General features: G+C 41.3%; 1 protein-coding gene across 1 annotated transcript; it reads right to left on the bottom strand.

The window, feature by feature from the left end:
• Nucleotides 1-7,264: 7,264 nt before the first annotated feature.
• Nucleotides 7,265-12,142, bottom strand: LOC109980953 (dual specificity protein phosphatase 7). The gene is made up of 3 exons (XM_020629541.3): nt 11,401-12,142; nt 10,274-10,702; nt 7,265-8,929 (listed from the first exon to the last, which is right to left on the bottom strand). The coding sequence occupies exons 1-3, from the start codon at nt 11,768-11,770 to the stop codon at nt 8,619-8,621; spliced, it is 1,110 nt and encodes a 369-aa protein (XP_020485197.1). The 5' UTR covers nt 11,771-12,142; the 3' UTR covers nt 7,265-8,618.
• Between the last annotated feature and the right edge of the window lie 95 nt (nt 12,143-12,237).

Below are 12,237 nucleotides of genomic sequence, written 5' to 3'. Positions count from 1 at the left end.
TCAAACTAACAAAGCATATTATAGGATAAAACATGTATTATCTTTGTCTGTTATTTTGGATAACAGTGTACTGAATTGAATTTAACTCTCTCTAAAGTGATATGAAATGATGTCTGAGTAAAGCACTGCTCCGAGGTGTATTGGTTTGCAGTATCAGAAGTGGAGTCGTGCAGTAAGCACTGCGGCCACTTGATGTCAGCAGGAAAGCACGATCTTATCTGTTTGTAAGGTTTAGTTACAGGAACTGGAAGATGAAGAGATTTCATGGCACAGCTACACTTTGTCCAAAGATAATACACTTTTTAAGCAGTTTTTAAAAAGAATCTAACATATATTCAATAAGAAGGATAAGGGTTTGATGATTTGAAGTCTAATATCTAACATAATTTTTCTCCTAAGTTGTTGGAAAAAAGTGTTTTACAGAAAACTGTTCGATTGTCGTGACCAAATAAGATTAATCAGATGAAATGTACATCCATTTCCAGAATGTTTCCACATTCTAGATGCACACATCGTAGTTTGTTAAGTTTCCTTTATCCGAATTAGTATTGGTTTTGATTTGTGTGAGAGAGTGACGTCAGTGCCCTGACTGATTACATTGTCCACAGGCCTCCCTGCCTCCCTCCTTCACTCTCTGGTTACCTGAGGGTCCTGTTAGCTCCATTCAGTCCTAATGGTCCATGTTACTTATGGGATTTTAAACCCCAATGAGCAGAAAAGCACAGCTGCTCTGCCGGACCAATCTAAGCAGTCTGAGAAATATCACACACTAAATCAGCTGCACTATCCACTGACTTAAAATACTACATTTAGACCAAGTGATCATTTAATGTAAGAAGATGTCGACTTTTTTTCCTCACACAGATTAGACTGCCTTTGTGCCAAGTTCTTTATAAGCTCCTGAGCCGCAGTCTGCCACATGGAGCCGGATGAGTAGTGCTCTCCCTGCCATCAATGGGAGGCTGGACAGCAGCAGAGCCGAGTGTGTGAATGAGTCTGGGGTGTGGTGCATTAGCTGCAAGTTGGGTGGAGAAGTGACGCAGTTACGTAAGACGGGCCTGATGACTCATGCCTGCCTGTTATTTACACACACTGCGGTTATGAGCCACCTTAAGTTATGTGCGTTTCAGGCACACATAAGCCACCTTAAGACCTGTTTCCTCATTGTGAGAATGGTTCACACCCCTGTAACAACCTTTGAATGGGACTCAGATAAAGGGGATTTGCATAGGTAATAGTAAGAGATAAATATTATGTAACTAGCTTCATTCAGTTTTATTCTACCAGCATATGTCCCTTTGTGTGTGTGTGGGTAAAATGGGTAATTCCATTGGCTAAGAGTGAGTCAGGCGGATATAGAGCTGTATACAGAGCGCGCGCACACACACACACACACACACACACACACACACACACACACACACACACACACACACACACACACACACACACACACACACACACACACACACACACACACACACACACACACACACACACACACACACACACACTCTCTCACACACACACACACACACACACACACACATTTTTATTGATTTGTAAATAATCCATTGAAAACATCACATCACATTAGAGTCATGAGCCTCCATGAATATCCTCCAAAAACTGTGCTACTCATCTCTGCCAACAGTGTGTTTTCATAACATTTTTCAGCTTAGTATGATTAATAGATGTAGAAAATCCCCGGAAGAGTAAGGAATACCCCGGACAAGGTTTAGAGCTTGGACTACTCATACCATATTTCTTGCCGCCCGCGCATACAGATCTCATCTGAAGCCAGCAGGCTTTTGGGTTTAGGAGATTCCTGTTTTTCTTGCTTCTCTACATCACATGCTCCTGAAAGTTGTCCAGTACAAAATATCACAGACTACTTACTGGAAATCTCTTCTTCCCCATTCACAGTGGTATAAAATACATAAATATAAATCTTAGAACTCATATGTAGCTATTATGCTTGTGATTATGTGATTGACATTGATTTCTCGTTTAGGAGAGATAAAGGAAAATTTGATGCTCCCTTTTTAAATCAACATGCTACTCTCGAAAACAAAAGACACCAGTACAAATGATCACTGATCTTCTCTGAAAAAAAGACGTTGATAGTTGTTTGTGTTTTAGGACAGAAAGTAGGTTGTGTTTGTTGCCCTAAATATACAACGAGGAAGTGATGCCCTTCAGACAAAGAGAGAGTGGAAGGACTGCAAATCAAAGTTGAACAGACAGAATATTGTATCATGATGCTCCATCCCACTTCTGCTTCTGAGAACACTGAAGTACTGTTTCTGCCATAATGGCCCACAGAACAGCAGCACCATACAAGACAAAGAATTCTCAAATTCCACAATAACTATTCATTGATTCCAATGAATAACAGCGATTGTTTTGTTTTAATGTACCACTGGAGGGTTTGTCTATTTTTACCACTTAAAAAAAAAAGGAAAATTGGAAGTGCTGAAAATGGCTCGCATCAAATTTAAAACTCTGCTGCTCGCTTACAAAACAGCGACAAAAACGGCTCCTCCTTACTTTAACTCTCTCATCCAGGTCTACACTCCCTCCCGCCCACTACGCCAATGAAAGGCGTCTGATCCAACCTTCACAACAGAGTCCTAAATCTCTAACTACACTCTTCTCCTCTGTCGCCCCCCGGTGGTGGAATGAACTTCCAAACGCCCTCTGCACCTTTAAGAAAAAGCTAAAGACCCAGCTCTTTCATGAATACCTACTAACTTAATGATGATGGTTTCGATATCATTGATGATGATGATAGTTGTCGAGATTGTTTTTGTTTGATAACGATGACTTATAAGATGGTTTCTATACTGATTAGAGCTCTCAAGAACTGCCGTCAATGTTGTGCTTTGCCTCTGTGCGATGCCTGTCAGCACCTGTGTGTCCAATTGGACTCAAAGCTGATCGTTTGCTCTTACTGACATTGTTCCCTTTTTTCTAGATCCTTGAAGTCCCTGATGTACGTCGCTTTGGATAAAAGCGTCTGCTAAGTGAATTGTAGAATTGTGGAATTAATCAAGTATTCAGTAACAAACTGTGAACTGTGCGATGGTATTATTCACATGGGTTGTTTTTAGCTCTGTTTTTGGTCTCAACCAACTCCTTCCTGTTGTTAATGTCTCAGTCTAGAGATGCTCCACTGTGTTTACAAGCTAGCTTCTAACTGTGCTTACTGTTTGGTTTGGGGAGGGACGCATACAATGGGTTTACGAGATCTGTCAACTGCAGACAAAAACAACACTATAAGAGCTGTGAGAATCAGCTAAAACATTATAGATAAGAGGAGGAATTCCAAAACAACACGCTGAAAGACAGTATAGTGGTAAGTAGACTTCTGGACAGAGACTACAAGTTTGTCAATAGAAAACCCTTTTCAAAACAAATTTCACAAAAGAAATTGACTCATTGTCAGTATACAAATGTAAACCGTAGACACTGTAAGGACAGAACATAGGAAATGTATATTGTTACCAATGCTGTATTCAATTGAATGTCTGGCCAGAGAAAAAAGGGATGACTAAACATAGCTTGAGACATGTTCTGGAGCAGGCTTGATGAGTATTTTGTTGATGTGACAGACGCTTGGAGACCCCTGCCCTCACTGTGACATCATTGATTTTGTCACTAATGTTTTAGAACATCCCGAGGCACAGACATGCTCTTTGGCTCACTCGCAGATTCTGTACTGTGAGCAACATAAGGCCTTCTGTGAATGGCATACCAGACAGCAAGACGGTTCCCAGCGTGGCCTCCTGTGTAGATCCCAACATGAACACATGATAGACAGATGACCTTTAGTGTTTGTTGGGTCTAGCAGGACACAAGGGATGTTCCCCTCTTAGTCTCTGTGCTGCAGATTAAACTGAGAACAAATATCACTTTGTTCTCATGCTTGGTGAGCGCAGGCTACTGAACATCACCGGATGGTGAAATTGGCCACGAAATGGGAGACTTCTGGTGTAAACAGATGGCTGCTTCGCTCTGCCACTATTATTCCATGTGGCTCCACTTTACACATGACCCACTATTCTTCCTGCCAAAACTAACACTTTTTCCTGCTCTCCAGACGACATACATGTCTCTTAGAAAAGATTTATGTTGCGCAAGAGTTAGTAGGGAGGGTTATACGGGCTGTTTAGAGAAGATATTATATCTACAGTAGGTTTCTGGAGGGTTAGGATACTACCTGTTGGATTAGATGGATTGAAAGTATTTTCAATGAGATAAACAAAAGATTTGGAGCATCTTGTTTAAGTAATGTAGTAATGGGAACATGTTTTCAATATACTACATACTGTATATGGTGACAAAACCGGGCGTTGAGCCTTGTTCAGCTTCTTAATGTCCTTCTCTGTGCCTGTGTAGGACTGTCTCACATTGGATCTATTCTTTTTTCCATTACAAACATTGGGAAGAAGGAAGCATTGCAAATGGGGCTTCAATGTGATTCAAGGTTTCCGAGAATCGAATGGCAATCTTAAGCAACAGCAGATGATATCACAGATGAAACATGCCATTCAAATACAGTTATACATGCCTCCATTAAACCATGGCTAAAGGGTATTCCCCTGTTTCACTATGACCGCTAATGGATACAGCTTAGGAAGAATGCAGAAATTTCATGTTGTCATCCCAGCTTGAAAAAAAGAGAATGCATTGTATCCCTCTCATAAGGCTTTGAGTAAATGCTCTCACAAAAATAAAGACAGCATGGCTGAGAGGGCAGCAAGCACAGCATCCTCTATGTCATCCCCTCTGCAGTTGCATGATGTCAGAGACAGCATTCAGCAAAATACTGAGATTAGGATTATTCTCCCTGGCCTTGAACATCTGCTGTACACAAGCAGAGTGAGACCAGTGGGAGTAAAAATCCCCGCAGTAAAGGCGGCTTTTTGTCACATTTCATCGAATTTCAAAACACTAATTAAATCTTCACAGACTACAAGGTGAACTGGTCCTCATTTAAAAATGACTCTCTTCATTCAGAGTGGGTTATCTAAATAAATGGACTATTCCAGTCATTGTGCATCAGATGCAGCAGCAGCTGTGAAATGATTGTCAGTCATTCAGAATGCTAAGTATGCTCATACAACCACAGCAGGTGTGAACCAGCTCCGACTGGCTTCTGCTCAGCTCCTACAAAACACACACACACACACACACACACCACACAATACAACCATGCTTGCTAACAGAAACACCCCCGCCCCCACCTTGAGCTAAAAATCATGTCAGTCTCATGCACATCTGCTTCCCCATCAACTACTGCTGAGTAAGCAGTGCAGCAGCCTCTGCTTCCCTTCATGGGTGATCAAAACAGGACAAAAATACTCCATGTGTGTGCTACGTGAACAGTTTTAAAATACACACATGCTGTCAGAACAAAAAAAAGGAAGAAAAAAACACTGTGGCATCCCCCTTTAAATATATATGAGGACATTATTTTTTCCCATCAAAGCTTTTACTAAAAAAAGTCTAAAATCTGTAATTTCACTTAAAGAACTGGCATGCTTTCTTTATACCTAATTTCTAGTGTAACTTTGTAACCAGGAGAAACTTAACACAAGCAGTTCAGACCCTACACCGAGGCTTTGAAGTCAGCAGCAGAAAATGATTTATAATTAGAGAAAGTAGAAGGCATAGCTCTCAGGTGAGACTCAGTTTTGTAAAGTTGGAGCCAACATGTAGTAAAAGGAATGAGGGAATCCCACAAGAGATGATGTTTGAAACCTCTGCTATGCAACGCAATAAACACAGCTTATCAAAAGGTGTGTATTCATACATAAATCATTACTCATTTATGTACTGCTGCCAATATGCTTTCGATGCACAGATCCACTTACAGGTAAGGCCTGTGTGCTTAATGATTCTCACTCTCATCATCCTCAGGCAGTGTAACACTATCTTTCATACTCTGCAGCAACCTATTACCTGTCTTATCCTAAGTGTCTTTTCTGACTTAATCATAGGTTTGCCCTGCAGGTATGTGGCCAGCCAGGTTCAGTCACGCTGGAAAACCCATCAATCAGTAGCTTTTATAATCACAACTGTGTGGTGTTGCTAGGCAAGTCTCTTCATGTGCTACACTGCTGCTGGAGGAGTTCAAGATTTCACTTTTGGCCTGCTATGATTATCTCAGTCATGTCAGCCCCCAAAGCTGGATCTAAAACAGTTTTAGCGCTGTATTTAAGCCATTAAATCCCACAGAGTGACAGTTATTGGACCATGAACTGCCGCACAGACCAACTACAGAACATTTCCCTGCAACTATTTTTTCCCCCTCTGCCTTAGAAAGCTTGGCTTCTACTCTTAAAATGATTTCTTCAGGGAAGGGAATTCACTGCATCATCTTTCTGTCATCTGGCAAAGAACATAGGAATAAATCTCCCAGACAGGGACGAAACAATACAAAAAGGGAACATTCAGGGAGAGCTGCAATGAAGCACAAATCATAGATAACCCCAGAAACGTTACTAACTAAATCTGGAAATACCCATGCCTTGTGTAATCAATTCTTTCTGATGCAGCTTGGGAATAGCTGGATCCTGTATTCCTGGTATTAAAAATACCCGGCCTACATTGTTTTCAAAGATTTGCTCTCTTTTTAAAGAAATAATTGAGTGTGAAGTGTAAATACTCACTTGTAATAGAGCACAAATGATGCAAACTTCCCTTTCTAAATGGCAACATAGATGTGAAGATATGGGGACACTCTCATTTCCTCTTTTAAAAACAACATTATACATTTATGACCCTACCGGAAATTGCATTTCTTCCAATAAATGTTTAATTCATATGAAACAACAAAGGATTTGTAGAACCGGGGGCTTATTAACTTTAAAATAGCTACAGCACGACATTGTTATCGCTTGTGTAACTCCCCTAGCTGCAGAGGAGAACCTGCGGAAGTCTTGTCTATGTGGTCGAGGACATGCTGTGTCATCTTCCTCTTCCTTTGAGCGCTCTTTGAGTGACTGGTAGTGGGCGTGCCTGCAGTGTGGTATTGACAGATCTGGCCCTGTCACTTGTATGTGTCAAAAAAGCCTGTGGGAAACAGGAAGCCAGGCATCAAAGCAGACAGAAAAGGGACATCTGACTGACCACACCTAAGCCTAATCGCAATGCTCAGCATTCACTGAGCAACCTGGGCTCCTGAATTCACTACATTACTACTACGGTTTAGAACAGTTAAAAGAAAATCAGTGCAAAAAAGGACAAACAAAAGATATTCAAGTAAAAATATACAATATATTTGTTGTATAAACTTGTACAGAATGTCTTGGACATTTAGCTTTACATATACTATACATAAGGGTGGAAAAAAAGGGGTCACATTCGCATCCTTCATGGTTTGTTGAAAAAATGTCCCCCGTAACAACCACATTTTTCTGTACAGCTTTACAAACAGACCAAACAAAAACAGCCCTTGGATGCACTTAGAGGCCATGATGACGAGATACAGATGCCTTGTATAAAAATCCCTGAAATGTCTCTCTGTGAGGTAAGAACACATTTTTTTTTTAAACTCACTCTCCTTCCATTCCCTCTCGTACACTGAACTCTCGAGTTTGTTCAGAGACGAGACTGGCAACGGAGAACAGCTAATTACACATCAGGTTTCCCTTAACATTGTTGTGCCACAGAGGGAGTAGCTGCAGACTGAAGACTGTGGGATTCAAAAACTAAGGTGCACATCCATTCCTTTATACCCTTTATGGTACTCACACATTTGTTCCAAAAGGCCAGTCCTATACACCATGCCTCGACCTGATTACTAACAAACATTGTGTTAAGGTATGGCAAAGGCCTCAACCACAACAACAGGCAATATGACCTAAAGGTTACAAAACAAAGGGCATTGGTAGAACGTAATCACATGCAGATAATGCAGTTATAAGCAACAGAATGTACAGGAGGATATTTGTTTTTATCTGTGATGTTTGGCCTAAAGTGGCCACTTGATACTGTTAAAAGAAAAACAAGAAAAGTGATGCTTTGTGTGGCATAACAGTTCTGCTATAATTAAGAGAGCTGCAAACAGTCATAGCAGGATAAAAACTGGACAATAATTTGAGGCCGGATCACTGTAGTAGCTTATTTACCTCAGCTGGAGTACCATCATAACTTCTTTTGGATTGGTCCCCAGAAAACATTCTGATTGGCCAAAGACTCCTTAGAGACCATCAAGGCAATATTCATAACTGATACGACGACATAGTATCGACTCATCAGCTGGTGAGCAACAGATAACAGTCAAACAACATTCCTTGTTTAATAGAAAAGCTATGAAATGTCCTGCTGTTATGGCTGTACATGACTTTTGATAAAACGCCATGTATGGACATCAACATTTCCCCTTGTATCAGATATTAAGGCGTTTGGACAGGCTCTGAGAGTCTCTCCGTTCATGCTTTGTTCGTCTAACTTTTCAATGCATTTCCTTTCAGTGCACAAACTCTGTAACTGACTTACTGCTTGTGTCGGCTAATTAGGCATCTTACACGATCAAAAAGAACACAAAGACACCAAAGGACAAAGACACCAAAGGACAGGACAAAAAAAAAAGGTTGTCCAATCGTTCCTCATGACGACTCCAGCGTGTCCAGCTGGAAGACGTTGTGATTGGTCGGTGTAGTAAAGTAGAGCTGCTCCTTGCTGGTGGATCTGTTATCACAGGGGCTGTGCAGCCCCAGTGTCCTCTCAAAGTCCAGGAGTTGTCCCATGAAGTTGAAGTTGGGGGAAATGTTTGACTTTTTCCTCTTGACAAAGTCATAAGCATCATTGAGAGAGAGGTTGAGTCTCTGCATCAGGTAGGCCACAGTGACGGTGACCGAGCGGCTGATGCCAGCAAGGCAGTGGACCAGGATGCCACACTGCTGAGACCGAGCCTCATCTGTGAGAGGAAAGGGAAACTGAGGTCAGCAAAAGCTTTTCAAGGACATCTTTTAGTAAAACCATCACAACGTTTATAGTTTTTAGAGTTTCCTAAATAACAATATCCTAACTTTGTATGTTGCTGTGCGATTTTGAAATATTTTTTTTGTATTGACTAATGAAACAAAAGTTTCTGATAGTAACATGTGCTACTGCTGCTGACAGACCGTTCAAAAAACTCTTCAAACCTTGAAAACAGAGTACCTAGTATGCAGTACATAGTTACAGGTAACACAAACAATCGTCACCCAAACAACGCTATGCCTAAGTTGTCGCACTGCAATCAAACCAAACCCCAGAGAGTGGAAACAGCACTTCCTTCCTCATTCTACCTCAAAACCTTTTGGAAACTTGTTCATGACGAAAAACAGCTATGCAACCGCCAAACAAACAAGTTGTAAGCCGCGGTGTCAGGTGCATTCATTCTAAAAGGCACAAACAGAAATGAAACTGAAGTGAAACAAAGGGTTTGGTCCCAATCTAAAACCAGGAAAATATAGATTCACTTTCCAGAGTTATGTGTTGATGTTTTCCACAAAACTACTAATACAGTGAAACAGACACAAGTGCTTAAGGGTTGAACTTGTGTGTATTAACCACCAATAATCATAATTATCACCTGTTCCACAAACACTTCCACACACCAGTTTCCTTCACAAAAGAAAGAGCTTAATTTCCACAGTGAGGAAAACTATTCCATTGACTTTATATTATATAAAGGTGCTCGCTTGCCACACTTAGTGTGTTTGCTGTTAACAGATGTCAGAAACATGCCCAAAAACTTTAAGCTCAAAGAATCAGAAAATTGTGACACTCACTTATTTGGCCAGACAAGTTTTTGACAATGAAGCTAAGCCAACGAAGGCCTTACTTTGGTTTGTATTTAGTCAAATGATTAACCAAGCAGGTGATCGATCAGATGGTTGTAATAAAATGCATAAACAACACTGAGTTAGTCATCTCCTAGTTGACTTTAGCTAATTACTAGTATTTTGTTAGAGTTTCAGCTGTTTGTTGCATGTCATCTATCATTTTATCCCCTCTGTTGGGCTCGTTTGGCGCTTTTTCATGTTTCGAGAGTACGATGTGTGGTGCTCTGTTTTCTAACTGCCTATAAAGCACTTGTATAACTAAGCATGTAAGTATTAATCATAATAACAATGCCTTTATTGTTAAACCCAACCCACACTGGGTTACTGTACTGCCTGTGGCAAAACAAACAACACAAACGCCCTCTAGGACCAAATGAGTGTGACTCTTAGTTTTAAGTAAAGATCAAACTAACAGTAATAGATCTTCTTACCTATGAATGATATGGCCTCTGGGAAGAACTGTGACAGGTTTTGACTCCAGTGGTCCGAAATTGGAATCTGTTTGTACCTGAAGTGGCCGTCATGCTCAAACATGTTGGGGAGATTGGGTGTGACGTTCAGGATGTACTTGATGTTGTACTGGCCCAGCACGTCTAGGTTAGTGGAGTCTTTGGCACAGCCCAAGTAAAGGTAAGGTAGGATCTGTACAGGAAAGGCAGGCTGGTTGCTGGGGACGGGGCTCTCCTCGGACTCCGTTGCACTGTTGGGCTCTCGATCAGACTCCCCATCTGAACAATCGGAGCTTATCCGGAGATTTCCAATACCCAGAACAGACAGCGGAGGCGAGGAGCTGGGACAGGAGCTGTCGAGGAGGGTCTCGCAGTGCTCTGGGTACTCTGTGTGGAACTTTACAAATCCACCTGGATGAGAGCCAAATCAAAAATGAACAACTCAGATCAATAGGGATGACATTTTTTTTTCCTAATAAAAAAAAAAAGAAAAAAAAAAAAAGGCATCTCATATGAAATGGTTATTTTAATCATGAGAAATGCCAATCAGGCTTATAGGTAAATAAAGGAAAGCAGCAAGTTCCCTCCCAAAAACACCATTCATGAAATGCATGCCTGTTCCTGCTGGAGCAAAACATGGCGCGGCCATTTTGGAATTTTAATTGAGAATCTCAGTGACACACGAAAACACAAACTTTGAAACAGCTTTCAAAACCTACGCTCACAATACGTTAACGTCAACGTGGGAGCTAAGGTGAACGTGTGTAACGTAAGATTACATTAATAACAGGCTATAATTGCTCGTGGTGAAAAAGGTTCATTGTAGAAAACGTGGAAGTTTTAAAACATTTGCATTTGACAGGGACCGTGTCTACTTACAAGACCCCCAAAGCCTTATTAAAAATAGTTTATATTAATATTTATCAGCTGAACTACTAACATATTCACTAATGACAACATTTAGTTGAGTCGACGTCACTTTTTCACGTTTTAAAAAAAAAAACTCAAAGAGCAGACACGACACAAGTTATGTTTCCTGCCCTTTAACACGTTTTTCACCTGTAATTTAAAAGGACCGTTGCGGTTAATTTGACAGAGAAATGATTTACCTTCCAAGTAAAACGCTTTACAGCCGTCTTCCCATAGTTTCTGAAGAAGCAGAGCCAAAACCGACCCTTGTGCCCCACAGTCCTGCCAGTCCACGGTGCTCTCGTCGTACAAGACCACGGTGTCCGTCTTGCACCGTTTATTGAACTTCTCTTTGTCGTCGTGGTTCGGGATGATAGTCCGGATGGGTATGTTACCCTTTTTGAACCTCCTGAGCATCAGCCCCGGGATGGCCAGGTTTATGGCGGTCTCTACGTGGGACGACTCAAAAAGCTCATGTGAACGACAGTCCAACAAGAGCAGAGAAGTGCCTCCGGACTCCAACTCGAGTTGCAGCCACTCCACGCTTTTACTCGGCGTCACATTAGACATATCGGACTCAATATCATACTACATGCAAGCGCAAACACTTTTACTACATGATCCACCGAAAACGACGAGGGAAACTACATGACATCCGATTAAAGAAGCGTTAAATGTTGTTGCCCCGCCAGTGCACGGCGCTCCATCTTGAGCGAAGAGATTTCCCCTTTTTTCATCTTCTCTGTTTCCATCACCGCCGGCCACTCGTGAGAGACTTATTAACAGTTTAATTCACTGTTGTACGAGTTTCAATGAGACTGTTGCATAGCGAATTACTGCCTGAGACAACTTCAGCTACTGCCCCATCGCATCAGGGTCCTCCATGCATGTTCTCGTTTAACCATTCCGATGCACGGGGAGGAGGGCTTTTCTTTTTCTTTTTTTTTCTTTCTCTCTCGAGTTGACAGAGGAACAACTTAAGAGGGAGGAGTTTATTCCTTATGATTTAAAGTCATAGCAAATATATAACTTAAGTT

Source organism: Labrus bergylta, chromosome 12, assembly GCF_963930695.1.
Source record: "Labrus bergylta chromosome 12, fLabBer1.1, whole genome shotgun sequence".
NCBI lineage: Eukaryota > Metazoa > Chordata > Actinopteri > Labriformes > Labridae > Labrus > Labrus bergylta.
The sequence above is the reverse complement of the archived record's forward strand: the minus strand, read 5'-3'. Positions and strand labels throughout refer to the sequence as shown.